A 22318-nucleotide genomic window follows, 5' to 3' on the forward strand; every position below is an offset into this window, starting at 1 on the left:
GCTCAGCTGAAATAACATACTTACTGATGGATCTTTTCCTGTTCTTGATTTACACTTCCCCTTGTGACAGCTTTCGTATTTAGGTGTCATCATTTTTGCTGACTTGTTTAAATTTACCTCCTCACTCCTGACCCTTTCTTCACTGCTTTCCTGTGTTAATGACTGTATGGTTTCCATCTCAATATTCAGTTTGTTAGAATCTCATTTCTTATTAGACAAAGCCTATGCATAATATAATGTTTATATGTTCCAAAAGTGTAATTTATGAAGCTGTGTACTTGAAAACTACACGATTGGTTCCTAAATTGTGGCATTGGCTCCCAATCAGTAGCCCAAAGCATATGTGAGATTTGAGGAAAAGCATAATTGCTGGAACCTTAATAATGGCTTAAAAATAAGCTAAAGAGGCCAAAATGTTTGAATACGAATCCAGAAACTCAGAAGACCACTGACCACTACTTTTCCCACTGTATATAAATAATAAACACCATTTTACTCCACCCATAAAACCATTAACCCATAACATGCCACAACTGGCCAGTAATCATCGGTGTTAGGAAAGGTGACAAATATATACACATAATATCAATCTCCAGAATATTTTACAATGTCATCAATTAACAGTTTAAAAAGTATAAAATGAGGAACTGTGGTATCCCTCAGATAAGTAAGGAGTAATTCTACCAAGGGCCTTAATACCTTATCCACATAACCAGATAATTCCTTTAATAGTGAACCAATGCCAGCCACAATCAGCCACCCCCTCACAAGTTCAACTGACTTTGAACCTTTGGCAACACATGAAACACTGGGATCACTGGGTTCTTACATTGCCAAACTTCTATTTCTATGACCATTAGAATGCCATTTTCATAGCGATTCTGAAGTAAAATCCTAAGCTTGTTAAGAAATCTATCAGTCTGATCAGCTTCTAAAGGAATATACATTACTTATCTATCTGTTGTCTCATAACCTCCGTGACATAAGTAGATGCATCTAAAGCTGGCCATAGACGCAACAATCCGGTCGTACGAATCGTGGATACGACTGTGTGTGGAGAGTCCCGACATTTTTCGTCCCGGCGGAGATCGGTCGTTTGGTCAATGGGACAGGTTAGAACATTTCTGTCACCTGCCAATAATATCTCTGCATGTATTGCCGATTGTACGATTTTCAGTGGGAGACTGTCACTAGCTTTGGTCGGACATAACTATCGTATGATTGCTGTCAGAGGTAGTACATTGGCTGATTTTTTTTTTACATATTCTTTATTTGGTTTTCTTTTTTTCAGAAAGATAAGGCAAAGACAGTATACAGAAAGAAGAATGAAAAAAACAAAATAATAATAAAAGGGGTGTAAGTAGGGTGTAACCCTTGACTGCGTTCACATGACAATTATACAATTAATGCACTCAGTTGTACATAATACTTGATATCTTCTCTTGAACAATTAAAGTATTACACATTAACTTTCCTTTAATCAGTTGCGTCAAGGGTTTTCAAACCAATAAAAAGATTAAGGTGGATCAGCACATCACAATCTATCATCTCATAATAACATAATAACATCACGATCTATCTTCCAGCTCGCAGTGCAAGGAATTCACATAGTTTGATACTACCCTTCCCACCAAGAAACATGATATAGCAGCTAAAGCACAGGTATAATCCGGGGATGATTTGAATAAGGCCCAGGACGTCCAGGTTTTTATATAGTGATTGGGGGATTTATTTGTGTATGAGAGTAGCTCTTCCATACGTTGTATCTGGTTAATTTCTGTCACCCATTCAGCCACTGTAGCAGGCCTAGTACATTTCCATAATCTGGGAATTACAGTTCTGGCTGCTGCAATTGCAAATGCTATAAAGCCCTTAGGTACAATTTTCAACGGTGCATTAGGGAATGGTATCGTTAGCAATGCTAAAGAGGGGTCAGGTGGAATATCTATCCCCATGATTTTGGAGATTAACTGAAAGACTGAAACCCAAAAGGGTTGTAATAACTGACAATCCCACCAAATATGTTTCATATCACCTTTCTCCATGTTACAGCGCCAGCATATATATGACAACCCAGGGTAAATAGTATGCAGGGTGGTGGGGCACCTGTACTATCTGGTGAGAATCTTGTAGTTAGTCTCTTGTGCTTTGCATGCAGTCGCCAATTTGTGGGTAAGGACAAAGGACTGCTCCCAGTCTTTGACACTAAAAGAAATATTAAGGTCCTTCTCCCATTGTGCTTTAAATTTAAGTTCTTGTGTACCTTTCAGGTCCAAGAGTAGGGAATACACCTGCGCTAAAGTATGAGTAGGTTTTAGTTTAGCTAAACAGAGTTCATCAAAAGCTGTGCTTTCTGCCAATAACAAGTTTTTCTCTTGGTTTGCTCGAAACCAATGGGTTAATTGATGGTACATAAACTTCTGAGCAAAGGAATGCGTGGAAGTCTCTAAGATATTTTCTAGAGGGGCCACTCCTGTTAAACTTCTCACCCTTATAAAGGGGTAATTCTCCCTCTGTCGTTTAGCCAAAAAGCCCTTACTAAGCATACCCGGCGGAAATGCTGGATTCCCAATCGGTGGTGTCATTGGCCCTGCACTAATTGATAAAGGTACTTGTCGTAGAAGCTTATCCCATGTCAATAATATATTATGTATAGTTATGGGTAACGTCGAAGTGTCTTGTTTATCTTTGGGACTTATCCAAGGTAGTGCATCCAAAGGCTGCTTCACCTGAAACTGCTCTATCTGAATCCATTCTTTTTGATCCTGATGATGGAAACAGTCTATCAATCTAGTGCAGGTTGCCGCTTGCCAATAAGTGTATAAGTCAGGTAATCCTGCACCCCCATTCTGTTTGCGTCTGTGTAAGGTTGACATTTTGATTCGAGGTGACTTATTAGCCCAAATGAATTGCGTGAGGAGCCTGTTAGCTTTCTGCAAGATATTCATTTTAGGTGGCATGGGGAGAGTCTGGAAGAGGTATAGGAATTTTGGGAGGACTATCATTTTTATAAAGTTAATCCTCCCAAACCAAGTGATTTTTGAATGATCAATCCTTTGCAGGTCTGCTTTAATTTGGCATAGCAATTTGGAGTAATTGAGTGTTGCGGCAATGGAGCTGTCTTGTGGAACCAAAATCCCTAGGTATTTAAGGGAGGTAGACTGCCATGTAAACGGAAAATTTTGCTGCAATCTGAGTACATCAGTCTTGGACAGAGATACATTTAACGCCTCAGATTTGGTCATATTAATTTTGAAATTACTATAAAGGCCGAATCTCTCTAGTTCTTGCATGAGTGGAGCGATTGATAGAAATGGGGATTTCACATAGACTAATAAGTCATCTGCAAATGCAGCTGCTTTAACCTCTCGTTCGCCTATTTTCACACCTTGTATTAAGTTATTATTCCTGATTGCAGTTATTAATTTTTCCATTGTCAATATATAAAGCAGGGGGGGATAAGTGGTACCCCTGGCGCGTTCCATTCGTAAGAGAGAAGGCTTCTGACAGAGTTCCTTTATCCTAATCCTGGCTGTTGGAACAGCCATAATTTTAGATATAAATAATTGCCCCAGTCCAGCCTGTAGGAGAGATTCCCTGAGGAATTTCCAGTTTACCCAATCAAAGGCCTTCTCCGCATCTGTTGATAGCAGTATAAGTGGGATTTTATGCCTTTGGGCATATTCGAGAACAGAGAAGGTCTTGCTCGTGTTGTCTCTCGCTTCCCGCCCTGGGACAAACCCCACCTGATCAGTGTGTATAAGCATGCTTAATAGGGGTTTCAGTCTGTTGGCCAACATCTTGGCATACAATTTCGTGTCAACATTCTATAGGGAAATGGGGTGGTAGCTTGCACAGTTTGTCGGGTCTTTACCCAGCTTAGGCATTGCTGTTATGGTCGATTCCAGGAAGGACTGGGAGGGTGTCTCCATGTCAGAAATTGCATTGAATGCTGGGATGATAACTGATGCCAGGGGGTCCCCTAAATGTTTATACAGCCCTATGGAGAAGCCATCCGGCCCAGGGCATTTCCCCTGTGGGGTAGTGAAGATGGCAAATTTAATTTCCTCCTGGAGGAAGGGCCGATTCAATGCTTCATGTATGTGTGGGTCTATTAAACGTGTATGGGTAGTTTCTGCTATGTAGTCCTTTAACTGTTGCTCATCAGGGGGTGGGTCCGCTTGCAGGTTATATAATTTAGAGTAATATTGTTTAAAAGTCAGGGCAATCTTATTGGTATGGTGGGTGGTTTGTCCCTCAGCTGTTTGAATGTTCTGGATATAATTTATGTTTTGCTGCTGTTTATACAATTTCGCCAATAGCTTACCGTACTTATTGCCCCAAGCATAAAATTTCCCCTTGCCTCTCTCTATATATTTGTCGTATTGAAGCTGGGTCATGTCCTTAAGCTCCTGCCTGGCTCTTTGGAGTTTGAGTTGACCTTCTATGAATCCCTCTAAGAGCAATAACATTTGTTCCAGGAACTGCGTCTGCCCCGAGTTCGGAGCCTAACAATTGATGACTGTTAAAACAGTTCTCTGAATTTCTATTTTGATGGCTTGTATGCACCCAGTGCCATCTGTTTTTGTATCTTTCACAGTGCAGTGACAGTTTTTATGTATCGCTATAGCTGTACCCTTAGATTTAGCAACTGGGTTATCATTGCAAAACCAATTCGGGAAATATTTGTTGGCTATCTTGGGCCTATGTCCTACCTTAAAATGAGTTTCCTGCATTAGAAGTATATCTGTCATATCTTTATGCATCTCATAAAGTATTTGAGATCGCTTCTCAGGTGTATTGAGGCCTCTACAATTTACAAATGTTATCCGCAGTCCTGCGGAAAGGGAAAAGAAAGGGGGGACACAGTTCAAGAAAACACATATCAAAAAGACAAACAAATCTAACTGTAACATTATTCTCGTAATTGTGGGTACCTGTCCCACATGTATCCTAGGCGGGGGGGTGGTCCTTCACCTGACCAAAAGGCCACATTGAAAGCTCTGGTATCATAGGGGGGTCTATTGTTTCTAAGACTTAGTTGAACGGGTGCCTAAAAAGAACGTGGGTTGGAAAACATAGAGAACAGTGGTATGTGTGTTCCATGGGGTATGTAAAAGGCCTTCATCAGGCACGTAGGTCAGCCAATGTTAGCTGTAACCAGGTATGTGAATATATTTCTAAATTACAATCAACAGCACATTACTCTTAAGGTGCTACACTTCACGCTTACCCAGAAAGGCCCATGACTTTGTAAGTACAGTTCTAGAATCACTTCATATGGATAAGACTATTATAGGTTGTAATAATTACAGTGGACCTTTATCACTCTCTGCATTTCTGGGTTCGATCCATATTAACACCTTCCTGTCACATTGTCACATTATCATTTTCACATGCCCTGGTTAAGCTCAGTTAGTCTGACATCTCCCTTATGTTATCTAGAGATAAAATTTACCCCTTGGAAACCTATCAAAAAATACGGTGCCATATCACTTTAGACTTTAACCCTTGAGTAAGTACCTTACATTAATATAAAGGGTGTATGAAACCTCTAGTCCCATCAACCAGTTGAGCAGGTCTGCTCTGTTATAGTATGTCCATACATTACAAGATCAATGGGAATTGGGTATAGCAATGTTCATAAACATGTAACTGTATAGGTGTAGCTGGTCAAACCAAACTTAAACCGTGACGTCTCTGTATCACTTCCATGTCTCACTTGATTCTCAGTTGAGGCGTCCATCTCGGATCTACAGCTGCCATATCACAGCAATGCCAGCCGTGTTGCTCCAGATGCAGTGAATCTCCAGGAGTCTGGACCATTCCATGCAGGTAGCGTCATCGGGGGTAAAGAGAGCCTTTTCAGAAAGCCCTCTAGATCCGCTGGGTTCCTCAGAGTGGAGGGTTTGCCCTGGTGGAAAGCTAAGCTGATAAGGCAAAAAGGAATCCCCACTTTTATTTGATCACCTTTGTTTGAAGAACTTGCAACAAAGGCTGCAGCGCCCTTCAGCGGCCATTGTAGTTCTTGATAAATCTGGAAAAAATCTAAGCTTAGCTCCGTCAAAGTCTCTGGATAAATTAGCCTTTGTCATTATTTGTTCCTTCTCAGCATAAAAGACATATGACATCTCGTGGTGTGGGAGCCTCTGGCCTGAATGGCGGCAGTTCTCGGTGTACTCTGTTGAACTCTATATGCGTTGTAGGAGGCCTACCCAGTAGATTGAAAATGCCTTGCACTGAGGGCCGCAGATCCTCCGGACCAGTGGCCTCTGATAACCCCTTAATACGGATGTTATTACGCCTTCCCCTGTTTTCCTGATCATCTAGGTGTTGTTGCAGGAAATATATCTGTGTGGCTTGCATAGTCACTGTTTTTTGAGGGCCCCAATATGATCCGACTGTGCAGATTGGGTTTCCTCTAGTGCCGTGACCCTATTATTCACTTGTTGAAAGTTCTTATTGAGGTCGGCTAATTCCGATCGCAGGGCACTCTCAAGTTTGTACACCACCTGCGTCAGGTCTGTCTTGGTAGGTAGACCGGTTAGTGACTGCCTAATCGCTTTTAAGTCAACCGTAAGCATGTTTATGGGAGTTGTAGCCCCATTATCCTGTGCTTTACATCGGCTATCCGGCCATGGTGGAATTGTAAATGCGGGGCTGGGTATCACCCCATTAACAGTAACGCAGGGAGTGCAAATTAGTGGGCTGCCAGTTACGGTACCTTTAGTGGCGTCAGTGGCTGAATCTCCCTTAAGAGCTTTGGGTGTTCCGTCACGGCTGTCCCCGGCTTGCCAGTCTGCTCCGTCTCCTGAGCTCCACACCGATGAACTGCTTTCTGGTGTGTTACGCGGAGCGTCCGTCTGTGCACCATGTATTTGTGCTTGGATAGTCATCTGTCGCTTTCTGCTTTCGGGTGACGGGGAAGGTACAAGTGTGGTTACAATGTCCTTCTCGTTTATTTGCCCCTCTCTGGCTGCTTCGTCATCAAGACTGCTGGTCCAAGATGTCTGCCATGAGTTTGATGAAAAATCTGTGCAGTTGTCTTTTGCGCAAAAGAAGGATCCGATATTACCCCTGGGAGAGTTCCCTTCAGGTTTCTGCTTCATTTTATGTCTCCTCTGCCTAGTCATCGCAGCTCAGGTACCCAGAATTAAGATTAATAAGACCCCTTTACATGGAGCTCCTGCTACATGCGTGCTACTTGGTTCATCGCTAGGCCATGCCCCCCCCCCCATATCTGTTCTTTTACTACTTTATTTGATCGGAATGGTAAGACTTTGATCTGAATGGTTAGTGGCGGGTCGGGAGATGGGAAAGTCCGATCGTATGTTGATTTGTACGATCAGATCTTTGCGTCTATGGCCAGCTTAAAACTACCACTAAACTACCTTTATCAGCGTTTTAAATCACCAAACTCCTGTCCCTACTCAGATTTTGCAATGCTCTATATTCTCCAGGGGTAAGCCACAAAATTACACCTTTTGTTTATGTAACCTTATTTTCAATATTGGTACTAGCTGATGAATGCTTTCTTGCTTAATATATTGAATGTATAACACGCACTGGAGCCACATCCTCTGTCACATTTTGTTTCTCCAAATCATGTAAATCTAGGGGCAAATTTATCAAGGGTCGAAGTGAATTCGAGGGAATTTTCGAACTAAAAAAATTATGGGGACCTTCTACAGCATTTTTCTAAGTTTTTTGAAGTCGAAGTAAAATCGTATGATCGTACGATAAAATAGTTCGAATCGTTCGATTCCAATGATTTAATCGTTCGATCGAACGATTTTACTTCAACTGCAGAAAACCCATATTCGATATTCGAATTCGAAGTATTTCAATTCGATGGTCGAATTTGAAGTATTTTTTACTTCGAAATTCGAACCTTGATAAATCTGCCCTTGATAAATCTGTACATAAATCCTTGAAATCCCTTTCAGTACCAGTCATGATCTGGGGGTATTTGCTCACTAGTTAAACGTTCTTTCGAGTATTGGTCCTCTTTATTACATTTTCCATCGCAGTTACCATTGCATCATCATCAATATTGACAAAATGCCATTTCAAACCAAACTTTTGGATTAGAAGAGGTGATTATGACAGGAGACTACTAATGAAAGAAGCCTTTTGGTTTTATCAAATCCAGTCCCTAGGTGGTATGAATAGAGAATCGCTGCTGTCATGCTTCTATTAAAGGTGAGCTCAACCCTAAAAATGTATTTGTCGTATTGTACCAGGCTAAGGTTTTAGCTTCTCAATGGCAGCAATGATCCAGGACTTCAAACTTGTCACAGGGGGTCACCAGCTTGGAAAGTGTCTGTGACACTCATATGCTCAGTGGGCTCTGAGTAGCTGTTGAGAAGCTAAGCTTAGGAGTCATCGCCAATTTACAAGCCGAAAATGAGGTTTGCCTGTAATATAAACTGATGCTACAGGGCTGATTATTACATTCTGATGCTAATTGTGCTGCTATGTAATAATTATCTATATAAGGTACTAATCATCCTTATACTGTGACAAATTAATATTCTATGTGTACTATATATTTTGAGTCGGTCCCTAAGCTCAGTAAGTGACAGCAGCACAGAGCATGTGCAGTGAATCAGCAGAAAAGAAGATGGGGAGCTACTGGGGCATTTTGGTGGCACAGATCTTCCCTGCTAAAGGGCTTTGGTTGCCTTAGGCTGGTACAGAAACCCAAAACACAATGTACAATTTTTAGCCTACTTATTTAGTTAAGCTAGTTTAGTTAACTTTCTCCTTTAAGTCTTTCAATTGTCATCTTTTGTTTTGGTACTTTGTTACAGTTCCTCTTTTTATACTGATAATTGATAACATTGTAAAAGATTCTGGAGATAGATATTATAGGGGTTATTTATTAAAATCCAAATGTTAAAAACTCGAAAAAGTTTTTTTCACTAGAAAACTCCAATTTTTCGAGCTTTATTATATCCCGATGCTACAAAAAGCCGGAATCTGAAAATCTGCTATCTCAGACCTGTCAAGGTCCTGTATAAGTCAATGGAAGAGGTACCTATCTCAATTTGAAGTTATTGTGGTCTGCACTAGGTTTAACCTAAAAATCTGGCTTTTTTATGATTTTAGATAAAAAAATGCAAAAAATGTGAGCAATTCGGGAAAAAATCATTCAAATTTGAGCAATTCCATTTTTTTTACTAATAAATAAGCTAAAATTAGGCATGGAAGTTTGGTCCTGTTTTTTTTCTAATAAAATATGAGATAAATTCAGATTTTAGTAGATAACCCCCTATGTGTATAAATATTTGTAACCTTTCCTACCACCAATGATTACTGGTCAGTATACATTTATGTGGCAGGCAGGTGACACGGTGGGAGAGGGTGGGTTATATTATAGTTTCTGAAGAAGTGGTGGGATGCCACAAAATGCTGATCGTAGGGCCAATTTCAATGTGCACAATATTGTTTTTTGATGGAGGCTAAAGCTGGCCATAGAAGTGTAGATATAGTTTTATGTCCGACGAACATTTGTTTGTTTCAATCTCCTGACCTACCACTAACCATTCAGATTAAATAAAGTAGTAAAAAAAAAAATCAGATGATGTTCTGGCCATTAATTCACAGACAGCAATCGTACAAAAGTTATGACCGACAAATAGTAGTGACAATTTCCCATTGATATTGTCACATAGGCAATACATGCAGAGAGATATTATCGTTAGCCAACAGAAACCTTCTAACCTGTCGGATTTACTAAATGATCATTTGCCAAGGCATGAAAAATGTCAGGACAATCCCCACCCAGTCCAAAAATCATACGAAACAAAGATTTGTAAGACTTTATCTTTGCATCTATGTCCAGCTTTAAGTATAAAATTTTATGTATCCAGCATTCCATCCGGTGCTCCATATTTTTCGGTATCTATGCCTCTTGCAAGCTAAGGGGCAGATGTATTAAGGGTCGAATATCGATTCGAAGGATTTTAATACAACGATCGAAGGAATATCCTTCGATCAAAAAAACTTAGGCAAGCCTATGGGGACCTTCCCCATAGGCTAACATTGACTTCGGTAGCTTTTAGCTGCCGAAGTAGGGGGTCGAAGTTTTTTTTAAAGAGACAGCACTTCGACTATCGAATGGTCGAATAGTCGAACGATTTTTAGTTCGAAGCCTTCGATTCGTAGTCGTAGTCGAAGGTCGAAGTAGCCCATTCGATGGTTGAAGTAGCCCAAAAAACACTTCGAAATTCGAAGTTTTTTTACTTCGAATCCTTCACTCGAGCTTCATGAATCGGCCCCTTAGTGTATGTGTAGCATAGAAAGAGCTGTTGGTCGGTATGTTATTCCTGCAAAATAATTATGTTTTTTAATTAGCATACCTCCCAACATTTGAAAAACTGAAAAAGGGACATAACTAACTGCTGTGCGTACTGTGGCATTGCAAATTTTAGCCACTACCACTTTGTAGTTACACCTTGAAAATACCATGCCCAGTTAACAAAACACAATCTTTTTACATAACTGGAACAACAGACACACTGTGGCCACTAGTGATGTGAGGGTCGGTCCAAACCCATTGGACCCACTGGTTGGGCGGGTTCGGGTTGACTTCTGTGCAAGATTTCTTAATTGTGGGTGAGCTTGTTTGAGCTCCTTCTTCTGCTTTCTCTGCCCACAACCTTAGCGTGCCAGATTCTTGTATGCTAATACTAAATGGGGGGGGCATGTAAGTACCCATCTAAACTATCAGAACTTGCTTCTGTTTTCTGTTTTAGTTTGGTGCCACCCAGCCGCATCCCTAAGGAGCACTGGGGACTCAAAGCTACCCATTGCTCCTGTGTTTGAAAGTGCGGGGGGAGTGCACGCATAGGGTTGCCACCTTTTCTGGAAAAAAATACCAGCCTTCCTTTGTATTTATCTTTTTCCCTATTAATAACATTGGGATCAACCATCATTTTTACCGGCCAGATGGAACCCTATGCACGCAAGAAGTGCCCGGCACGGGGACTATGCGGCCTTGGGGCACTGCTTCTCAAAATCCGGCCTGACTGTGGATGACACGCGGTGTGGTGTAACACCACTGTTAAAATAGGGAAACGCCTGCCATCACCAGTCTTCATCTATGCCTTTTTGGGGCCCCAGAACTACTTTTTCTGCAAAACTGCAGGGAAGCTATACACATCAGAATTAGGACCACAGAAAACAATGAATTAATATTACTTTTAATAAATGTCACTCATTGCCTTCTCCTAAATTAGCACGTGCTTTGTCCCTGAATTGCACAAGTTAAAAAATATTGGAAACCTGTGACGCCACCTTGCTTACAAATATAAAACACTGGGACCTTTATAGTAGAAAAGATTCCTTTATTTCACCTGGCCCTAGTTTGCAAAAAAAAAACGTTCTCCTCAAAATGGGAGAAGAAACTCTGATGGTAGCAGGTACTTCTGGAAACCTATACAAATAAATTTTTTTGATTCATGGGCAAAAGTCAAGGATCTAAGCTGAAAATATAAAGTACTGCTGAGAAAACATTAGCAGCTTATCTAAATAAGTACATGGCCGCGCAACCAACGTGATATATATTTTTTTATTTTTGTTCACTGACAAGAGTAGGATATACGAGCAGAGGCAAAACTGACTGGGCATGGAGGTACTACGACTTATTATTAGCGTCCACTAGCATGGGTGTCCACTGAAAATTTTCCAAGGGGGGGGGCAAGTAAGCTAGTATCAAAAAGGGTAGCATCCCGCCCGCAACAAATATATATGTGTGTCTGTATGTAAAAAATACAATAGCCACAGTTCATACAAGAAGTTATTGACAAATTTGCCCAAGATCACAGACGTCAACAGTTCCTTTGTCGTGCTAACTTTTTTATTTTCTTTATGAACATATTTTTCATTCTCTTTCTGTTCTCTCTGTCTTCTTCCTCCACCCACAACTTTCCTTTTCTGCTAGTCTATTTTCTTCCTTTCTTGATGGTTTTTTTTTTATACTTCATTTTTTCTCTCGCTTTTCCTTGCGCTGTAGGAGCTCCGAACCTAACAGCAGCTCCCATTTTACTTCCCATACCTGCTGGAAGTGTTTTAATGGACACAGTGACAGGGCAGAGCAAGCCTGAGGCATCTCACAGTCAGTGCCCATAGCAACCAAAACTCACACCAGTCCCAACTATCAATAAAATGATACACAATTAAAAACATGTTTATTATTTAATGTAGTTATTCAGATAATTTGTTGTCAGTCAGTTCAGAATCAGGGTGTGAGTCATGCAATAGAAGGGAACCTGAACCACACGCAGAAGTACAAATAGGGTCATATTTATCAAGGGTCGAATTTTTTCATTCGAAAATTCACCTCGACCTTTGATAAATCTGCCCGTAGTGTCATTATGCTCATCATCATGCTGCACTGAAGGTGCAAGTAGAACCCCAACTGGCCATGGCCACTCATAGCAAGCCTGTGCCAGGGACAGGTGTCATAGAGGTGGATCCGCTAGTGACGGAGGGACACACATGGAGCAGAAGCATTCAAGCACATCACTAGTGTTTAGCCTAGGGCTGCTGGTGGAGACCGTCTGACTCTCCTCGGCTGCATTACCTTCTCCTTGGCTCTTGCGATCAACTCCAGGGGGGGGCGTTTTCCCCATCTCAAAGGCAACCCCGCCCCCAGACCAGGGGATCCAATCATCATCCAGCCTCAGATGCAGGGAGGAGTGGCGTGTGGGAGGCATCGGACAGAAAGTATCACACCAGTTCCACAGTCAGAGTTACGGTTGCCACTAGCAGCCCTAGCGCTGTTACGTGTAGTCGTGACGCCAAAGTCTCGCGTGATTATACCAATGGCGGCGGGATTTCCTGCTAGACAGGCGGCAAAGAGCTTGCAATTAACAGCTTTGCGGGACAGTAGTGACCCGGGACTGCGGACTGTGTTAGAAAAACCGAGAGTGAAAAGCGGGAGTGTTCAGCAGTATGTATTAGTCTTTCATTCCCTGCTTAGTTAAGTAACTGTGGTTCTTTGATCAGGTGGAACCAGTGATTTGTTGCAAATGTTTGTCTATAGTCCTCTGTCTTATTTGTGTTTTGTTCTTTTTTTGAAGGCAAACATCCCATTAGACGGAATGAGGAGTTCTGCTTTAGCCAGGGCTCAGGCTCAGCTCTCTGGAAAGAGAGTTCCTGTGAAACGGAAGGATTCTACAGATGAGCTCAAGGTAAAGCTCTACAAGACAAGCACATCTATCACTGACAACTTATTTTAAATGTGATGTAGAGAGGGAAATTCGGTGACAATTTGCATCCGGGGTTTATTATTTGCGGGTATATAGTTATTTAGCTTTTTTTAGTCAACGCCTCTAGTTTGCAATTTCAGCAATCTGGTTGCTAGGGTCCAAACTACCATAGCAACCATGCATTGGTTTGAAAAAGAGACTGGAGGATGAATAGGAAAGGGTTTGAATATAAATAAAAAGTAACAATAATACATTTGTAGCCTTACAGAGCATTTATTTTATTTTCCTGTTTTTTTTTGAAAAGCTGGAAAAAGTTAGAAGAAAAAGGCAAATAATTAAAAAAAAAACTATAGAAAAAATTACAGCCAAATGAAAATTGCCATTCTATAAGATACAAACGTGCTGTGTAACTTGCCTGCACAATTTCAATGAATGAAGCATGCTATAGCTGTTGCCATTTGGAAAACTCTTGGTCGTATTTATCAGAATGGCAGCTAGCTAAACGGCAATGAACTTTGTTTAAAATACCAATGTACACTCCTGAGGGAATACCAGCAGCTCTTACTATTTCCTGACTAGAAAAACAACAGTAAACAGTCAATCTCACAGTGAACTCTGTTTTTCTCTAATTCTGTACCATGATCAAGTAAATAGTTAACGCTTCCTGTACTTTTTACAAGTCAATTGATGCCCAGCTTAGTGCATTTACCCAAGTCTCTTTCTTTGTAGGAGTATATGAACGCCCTGAATAAGAAGGCAAGTGTTTTAAAATTCTCTCAGCCGACAATTGCAGATGTTAATGAATTTTCATATGAGGATTCTGTTCTGGAAACAGAACAGATTAAAGGCACCGAGAGCCCTCATCAATTGTCTGGCACACAGAGCAGATTTTTGAAGAAGAAGTTGTCACCCAATGAAGACAAACCAAAAGTAACAAAAAGCACTCCAATTGCAACAAATGGGTCTGCTTTGGCTTCCCATTTAGCTCCTGTTAAGTCTAAAGTGCCAACCAGTGCTGCACTCAAAAGACTGGCAGAATTTGAGGAAAGGCACAAACTGAGGTACTGACTGGCCAAAGATTATTATTCTAAAGATGTGGAATTTCTGGGTTTTTCATTAAATCTTTTTCATGTAATGGTACAGTTTACCATTATTTTTTAGTTTGGGGTCAAACCAATAAACATTTTTCATGAATACAGGGTTAACTTGCATCTGCTTCTGCCACTTTGTACCTACACAGGAGACAGGAGTTAGATAATTCTGAGAATGATTCAGACCTTAGGATCTCCGACGAGAGGCCTTTTTCGGCCAGGTCCAGCAGTGAAGTCAGTGCCAGAGGGTTCAGGTTCCTGAAGAAAAAATCTGATACGTTAGACCCAGAACCTAACAAGAGGGAACCTCCCAGCTGGAGCAGACCAGGAGAGGGCAGAAGGGTGGCCCTGGAGAGTGAGGAAGAAGAAATTCTTCAACTCGTTGGGAGTTCTGTGGAGATGACAGAAAGTACTGAAAGGTTATGGAAAGTCCCGGTGAGCAAATAGTTAACAGTATTTGTGTTTTCATTGTCTACCATTGCAGGACACAGGAGATTTTCTTTTAGTAACAATGGAGGCCAAATAGTTCTAAATAGCAGTCCATAGCTAATGGCCAATTAGAGAATACCCCAGAAAAGATGTGACAGAATACAAAGCCAAATCTGAACTCTAGTATAGTATATTCAAATTTCTGCATCTGAATGCATTTGTCCAGTGCTTCAGTTACATGTCATTAAGTGTTTGGATTCCATTTAACTATCATCGAGATCTGTCCCAAACCTGCCTAGTTTTCTTTAGTGTATGGTGCTTTTATTGAGCAAAACAAGCAATGGGTTGAATGCTCACATATTTGACAATTCAGGCAGTTGATTATATTGAGTTGAACCACAGTTTTAGCAAATAGTCACACAAGTTGAACTCTGCTAAATGAATGTAAGGATGGAGGAAGGCATCCACAGACTTGCAACCCAAAGCAGCAAGACCATTTTTTTTTTTTTTTAACCAAATTATGAAACTTTAAGTCCTAATAACTTGGATTTTGATAATATATTTTTTAATTTCTCTTTAAAAAAAAAAAAAAAGAAACCACCAAGAACACCATCTCCACCCAGCAAAGGAACACCACGCCGAAACCTACATCGCAGCCCCTCCGCTTTGGGATTTACCTCTCCACGTCAGACCCCTTCTAGATACCTTTCCAGGACCCCATCTCCTCCAAGCCACAGAACGCGTATGCCTCTACACAGCGCACGATCCCTTTCTCGACTTGGTTCCAGATCTCCGTCTCCATCAATTCGGAGCTCTGTCACCAATCACTCCTTTTCCCCACGGGCCAGGCTGAGCAGACGCAGTCGAACTCCCATGTCCCAAAGAAGTGATCTCCGATCCCTTGATGAACTTTTCTCCAGAACAGAGGATGTGAGCAGTGCCAGCTCAGTTGGTTTGTATTGTTTTTTTTTTTCTTCCAACTGTTCCCTATGTTAAACCTTCGGGGCCTCATTTAAAGAAAACTAAAGCTTAACTAAAAAAGTAGGCTAGAAATGCTGTACATCATTTTTGACTTCTGTACCAGCCTAAGGCAATCAACCCAAAGATGCCCCAGTAGCTCCCCATCTTCTTTTCTGCTGATTCACTGCACATGCTCTGTGCTGCTGTCAATAAAAAAAAAAACCTAGGACCCTGGGGACACATTGAGTATTTCTTAGTATAAAATTAACTGATTTTTACAAATACTATCTTATTGCATGATTTTTTTCCTAGATTTTAAATTAAATATTTTAAGCCTTGACGATTTGGCCCCTGCTGTAGATGCCCAAGAAGTAGAACAAGAGGTAAGTTTTTGCGTTTTTGGAACAGATGGCATGATTTTAAAAGTGATGTTTATTATGTTACCTTTTGAATCCGTCTGTTTTTATAGCTATTGAATTATTGTCCCTCTAATATTCATCTTGCAGTCTGACTTGCAAATACATTCATGGTAGCTATGTTACTTTAAATTAAAGTCTGAGTCTGACTCATCAGTGCAATTCCACTTTAGATAGGGTGCTCAGCAAATGGCAACAGGACATCCCGACCTTAACATCTGAAAACTGGGATGAGACCTTGGATCTGCTTTATGAGGGGATAGTAAGTGCTAAAGATAAAATGACACAATTAAACTACCTACACCGGACATACCTTACGCCCCAGAGATTACACAAAATGCACTCCAATGTTAGTCCGGTGTGCCCTAGGTGCGCTTTTTCGCCTGCAGGCTTCTTCCACATGGTGTGGGATTGCCCTTCCATACGGAAGTTCTGGGAAGCGATTATACATACGATTCACGAGAGAACTGATATTCCTTTGCCGAACGACCCTAAGGTTTTATTGCTCAACCAACTAGAGGATGTGCTCCCTGTACGGGCTCAGCGGACTCTGGTGTCCATACTTTGTATGTATGCTAAAAAGGCTGTTGCAATGAGGTGGAAATCGCGGGTAGGCCCGACACATAAAGAGTGGGAACAATTAATTGATAAATCCGTAACTCTCTACAAGCTTACTTATATGAGACGGGGATGCCCGGGTAAATTTAACAAAATCTGGGATTTGTGGGTGGACGCAGTACCAGTGGTAACTCCCTCCTGAAGGCTTAACTCATCTCCCCTAGCTATGTTTTTGGAGTTTGCGTGCACAAGGTTTTGGGGTACGAACAGAAACTAAGTACATATCTATACCTCTATCTGATTCTGGTCAATACAGGACATTTAGATTTAATCTATTGGAAATGACAACACCAAGCCAGGTTTTTCTTTTTTTACTTGTTTTTATTTCATTTTTTCTTTATTACTTGCTGACATTGTATCCTTCTTTTACATTTGTTCAATGCTTATGGTATATCTTTGTACACATGGATATGTCTGTAACTTTCTTTGCAATTCTTATGGTTTCATGATAATAAAGAATTGTTAAAAAAAAAAAAAATTAAAGTCTGAGACCAGAATTCTATGGAGTACTTTTCCCAGTACTAATTTAATTTGCTTTCATACTAACTTGCTTTTATATCTTGCAACTGTAGCTACTAGTTACTTTTGGTGGTGGTGCATTGTCCTGAGCAGGCCCTGACTGGCAATCTGTAGATGGGGCTGCTATGAGATGCCATAGACAGTCACTATTTATTGGGCTGTGTGGGCCTTTTTGTACCTGATGAAGCAATACAGTGAACTCCGCTTCAAGGTTTTCATGTTGTATATTTTGGTTTATGTATTCTGTATTTGGAAAAAAAGTTTAGTTAAGGAGAACTAAACCCCCCTAGGAACAGCACCCTCCCTTAACTACCTTTCATCTGGCCCCCTCCCCTCTCCCTCACCACACAAAGGTACCCCTATTTGAAAACCAGAGCAGCACAGCAGAGTTATCTGGCAGGATCTTCTGCCCATTTGCATCCTCTTTGGGTCTCCTCGGCATGCACAGTTAAAGGAGAAGGAAACCCTGTAGAAAAAAACCTGTACCCCCCACCCCACGTAGACCCTCCTCCTTTCAGGGTAACTGCCCTCCCCTGGGAGAAATGCCCCATGCTTTATACTTGCCAAATCTTTCGCAATGGATTTGGGGGTTTGGCCGAATCCAAAATAGTGGATTCGGTGCATCTCTAGTTGTCGAAAACCAGCAAATTGCTCCAACTGCGTATGTGCCGACTTACCGATCTCCCAGTCAGCTTACGGAGGACCCGGAAGATGGATACCGTGAAGTCCGCTGCCAGAATCTGCAACAAGGAGTAAATGTAAAGTATGGTGCATTTCTCGCGGGGGGACAGTTAGCCTGGGGGGAGGAGGGAGGGGGGGTCTATGTGGGGTAGGGGTACAGGGTTTTTTTTCTACAGGGTTTCCTTCTCTTTTAAGGCTAGTCAGAAATTGGCTCCACTGCTCTGCATTTTAGGCTCAGGTTCAAATAAGGGCATCTTTCTGTGTAATACAATGTGCGGGGGGCTGATAGAAGGCTGTTAAGGGGGGCTGTTGTTACTAGTCGAGGTTTAGTTTTCCTTTAAGCTGCCTGGGGTAAAGCAAAGATGTTTGGTAGGAACTGCACTGGTAAGTCAGCTTTTGGTCTAGAGATAAGGACTACTGATTGTTCAAAAATGATGGAACTTTTTTTTATTAAAGTATTATCTGTGGAGTACTCATAAACTGAACTTACTTGCTTTTTCTATTAGGATAGGGGTAATGAAATGCACCCAGTTGATGGTAATTTGCATACCGCTGCCATGGGGAAAGAACCTGTGCAACCAAAGAAGGTGCAGCCCGTAGTACAGCCACAATCTAGCAGTGAGAGTTCTGCTTTTGAAGTAGAGACAGACGCAAATGAGAATTCGGAAATCTCTGAATGCCTGCTCAGTGATCCAACTGTATCCCGTGAGCACCATTCAAAGCCAGGACATAAATACACAGTTCATTCTGATTACTCTGATGATTTTGAAGAGTCCGTGCGCACTGAGACCTCTAAAAGTATACTCTCAAAGTCAGACTCGAGTTCTTCCCTCGTATTGTCATCCAGAAGAGAGAAGAGCTCTCCACGTGAATCCAACAGCAACCCCAGCAAACACCATCGATCCAAAAGAAGGGCTGAAAAAGCACAGACAATAACCATAAAAGAGTCATCAGTGCAAACTAGTGAACCTGAACTTGGTTATTATTGGCCACTTGGTAAGAGGTTCAACTATAATTAACTTCAACTGGTTGTTCAGTCTGCCACAAGTTAACATTTTGATTAAGCTGATTTGGTGTTTTTATTTTTTTTTTGTCTCATATTCTACACAGGAACAAGTGACCTCAGGTTCTCATCAGCACCAGCTTTTCTAGAACCAGCCTCAATAGCTAGGCACGCAGTCAGTCCTGAGGTCATTGAAGGTAAGAGAGAAAAAAAACTGCACAAAATGTGAACTACACTACAGGGCATTTATTTTATTGTTGGTTTTAGTCTGTTGCATATTCCTTAAGTCTCTTTGTAATTAGAGAAGTACTATTTTTTTTTATCTCCACCCAAAAAAAAAAACTCTGTTTCATAATGACAGAATAGGAAGTTATTTGAAAGAACTTTACAATATAAATTTATTTAACAATTTCCTTCATTTTTAAGTTCTTTGAGTAATAATTGAAATTAAAAGCAGTTTCTGACTGGCTGTTCATATTCTCTGCTGGTTGTAACTGCTGAAAACAGTGTAACATAAGTCGGCTTGATTAACAGACCCAGAGGAGAACTGATTTCTGCTGTATAATATATCAAGGATCAGAATCTGAGAACAGAAAGGAATAAACTAATGCTCCTTTCAGAATTTAAAAGCCATGGAAAAGGCAAAATCTTAGCTCATTTATCAAAAAGCGCCTGAACACAGATTGAGATTGCAGCTTTCTACCTTGCACGGGTCATAGTTTTAGGTGGCTGGACAGGAAGAAATCCTGTTTTCCTTGTTTTCTTATAAATGTGAGATTTAATCATGCTTTATTTTTTCCCCCAAGTTTAATAAATGCCATTTTCTGCATTCCCTAGCTCTAACCACATACAGCCCAATGGCATTGGCCCTCAATGACATGTTAAAGCAGCAGCTTCTCCTAACCCAGAATTTTGTGTATATGGCCCGCCAACTGCATCTTTCCACAGTGAGGTCCCTTGAAGCTGAGGTGTATCACTACACAACATTGGAGGATACTAAGGAGGTAATTGCATGGCACCAATTTGAATTTTACCTTAGTAAAAGGCAAACTTGGACTCAGATTTTGCTAACTTATATTACAGTTTGATTATTGGTGTCTGTTTTATAGCCTTCAGTTTACTTCTACCCCATAGTGACTGTTTCTAGGAAAACCAGATCCTTATTTCCAATCTGTGGTTCAGCAGGACAAGTTATATTCAACATATATTCTGTTCAACAGATTTGCTTTTTCTTGAATTAAACAAAAACAAATCTACATAGATGCATGTTTATGGCACAACAATCCTAGTGGGGGTTTAATGTTTAAAAGTCCTATATTATAGGAAAAAAATCAGTAAAATTCAGGCCCAAAGCATTTAAAGTAAAATGTTATCTGAATCCAAGCTTATATTAGTTTGTCTACACTGTACATGTTTCTGATATAAAATTCTTCATGAATTCCTGACAAGCTGTTTGACATTTATTTTCAGTACATCAGACATCAGAAGTCTCACAAGATGAAGCAAGAGACATAAGCAAAGATCAGATTGAGAGGGCACTCCCTGTTTGTGACTGGCATGGCAATGCTACGCTACAAAAATACTGGAAGATCATCATTTTGGCACATACGACCGTGATTAATTGTAAAGGATTTTTTGTAAACTATTTGTGCTATTTTTGTACTTTTTATAATAGAGTGTATTTATAAATGAAACATTTGACACTATTTATTTAATCCTTTCCTTGCCAAGCATGTTGAACCTATATAATGGCAATAAAAAAGGTGATTATCCTGAGTTCAGTGGGATATCTGTTTTCTTACACACTAGATATCGCATGCTGGCAGATTCTGCACGTTTCACATGATTAGTATCATCAACATTATTTTATTCAGCCTCCTGAAGGATTTAACATCACAACTCTATTTGACTGTTTTCCAAAGTGCCTCCTAGTGAAAATAGTAGCCTATTAGTGATACCGATTTTAAATGTAAGGTAGCACCATGTGATAAACAGGGCTTGTGTGGCCTCCACCTACCTGGTGTGTCTGTTTACCATGTGTAAACTTTAAATGATATCACTACAGAGATTAACTGGCCCTGCATTGTTTAAACCTCAAATTCACACTGTAATCACCTGTACTGTTCACACCTGAGACCCAGACTGAAACTACCCACCTGTTCACCTAATGGGGCACCAGTGCTATGTCACTGTATGTAGTACATCTTAGAGTGGTCCTGATAGGTTTCCTTGTCTCCTGCTCTGTTCTGCCCTATGCTCCCTGTGTGTGACATACTCTGCCTGTGTGTGCCATACTCTGCCTGTGGAACATAAGTCTGGTATTTGTTCTGGGGGTTTGTTAGCATTTGAAAATAAATTATTGTTAGGGACCCCTAAGGTGTTTAATCATGTGCTGTAGGATAAAAAAGGTCCCCTGCTATTTGTCTATAATGTCCTCTAATGTACTTGTAAAGTGTAATCATGTCCCCTCGCAAGCACCTTTTTTGCAGTGAAACAACCCCAACATTGTCTCCCCTCATAATTTAAGTCTTCCATACCTCTAACCAGTTTAGTTGCACTTAGTCTCTGCACTCTCTCCAGCTCATTTATATCCCTCTTATGGACTAGAGTCCCAAACTGCACTGCATACTCCAGATGAGGCCTCACTAGGGACCTATAAAGAGGCATAATTATGTTTTCATCCCTTGAGTTAATGCCCTTTTTTATACAAGACATAACTTTATTAGCTTTAGTGGCCACAGAATGACACTGCCCAGAATTAGACAACTTGTTATCTACAAAAACCCCAAGATCCTTCTCATTTAAGGAAACTCCCAACACACTGCCATTTAGTATATAACTTGCATTTATATTATTTTTGCCAGTGATCCAGTAACAAATACACCGTATATAGGTGTATATAGGAATATACTGAGGGGCTGCATGTCTCTGGTCCCTTATTAGGGCCACACCTATTGATCCCTTGTCCTGTTCTGTACAAGGTCAGTGCAGTATATAAAACCCAGCTAATTAGTAGTTGAGCCCTGTGTGTAGGACAGTGGGCATTATAGCAAAGTGATAAAGCCATTTTGTTGCCAGAGAATGCTCTGATCACTCCACTTGATGCTGCTGGAGTTGGTGCTCATCTTCTTCATCCTCCTGGCTTTCCTGTCCTACCTCAAGTTCATGGGTGCCAGCAGAACAGGTGATTGGCAGCTGGACAGAAGTGCAGGCAGGAGGGAGAAAGTAGAAGCAGTAGGAGGGAAGAGACCATCTAGTTAATGACTTGTTCTATCTTCTCACCTACACTATCCTGCTGGTTCTGGCTGTTCCTTAGGGCTCTTACAGATGAGCATTTTAGCAGGAATTCTTTTCAATGTGGCTGTGCTCACACAGACGCATGTA

General features: G+C 40.9%; 1 protein-coding gene across 1 annotated transcript; it reads left to right on the plus strand.

Annotated features, from left to right (window-relative positions):
* The first annotated feature begins 12861 nt into the window (after nucleotides 1-12861).
* Nucleotides 12862-20699, plus strand: c19orf44.L (chromosome 19 open reading frame 44 L homeolog). The gene is given in 10 exon segments (NM_001095575.1): nucleotides 12862-12958; nucleotides 13089-13199; nucleotides 13947-14278; nucleotides 14458-14743; nucleotides 15332-15689; nucleotides 16010-16080; nucleotides 18438-18927; nucleotides 19042-19131; nucleotides 19772-19938; nucleotides 20405-20699. Coding segments are annotated over 9 exon segments (1929 nt in total). The 5' UTR covers nucleotides 12862-12958; nucleotides 13089-13109; the 3' UTR covers nucleotides 20450-20699.
* Nucleotides 20700-22318: the final 1619 nt, after the last annotated feature.

This window comes from Xenopus laevis, chromosome 1L (genome assembly GCF_017654675.1).
Source record: "Xenopus laevis strain J_2021 chromosome 1L, Xenopus_laevis_v10.1, whole genome shotgun sequence".
NCBI classification, from domain to species: domain Eukaryota; kingdom Metazoa; phylum Chordata; class Amphibia; order Anura; family Pipidae; genus Xenopus; species Xenopus laevis.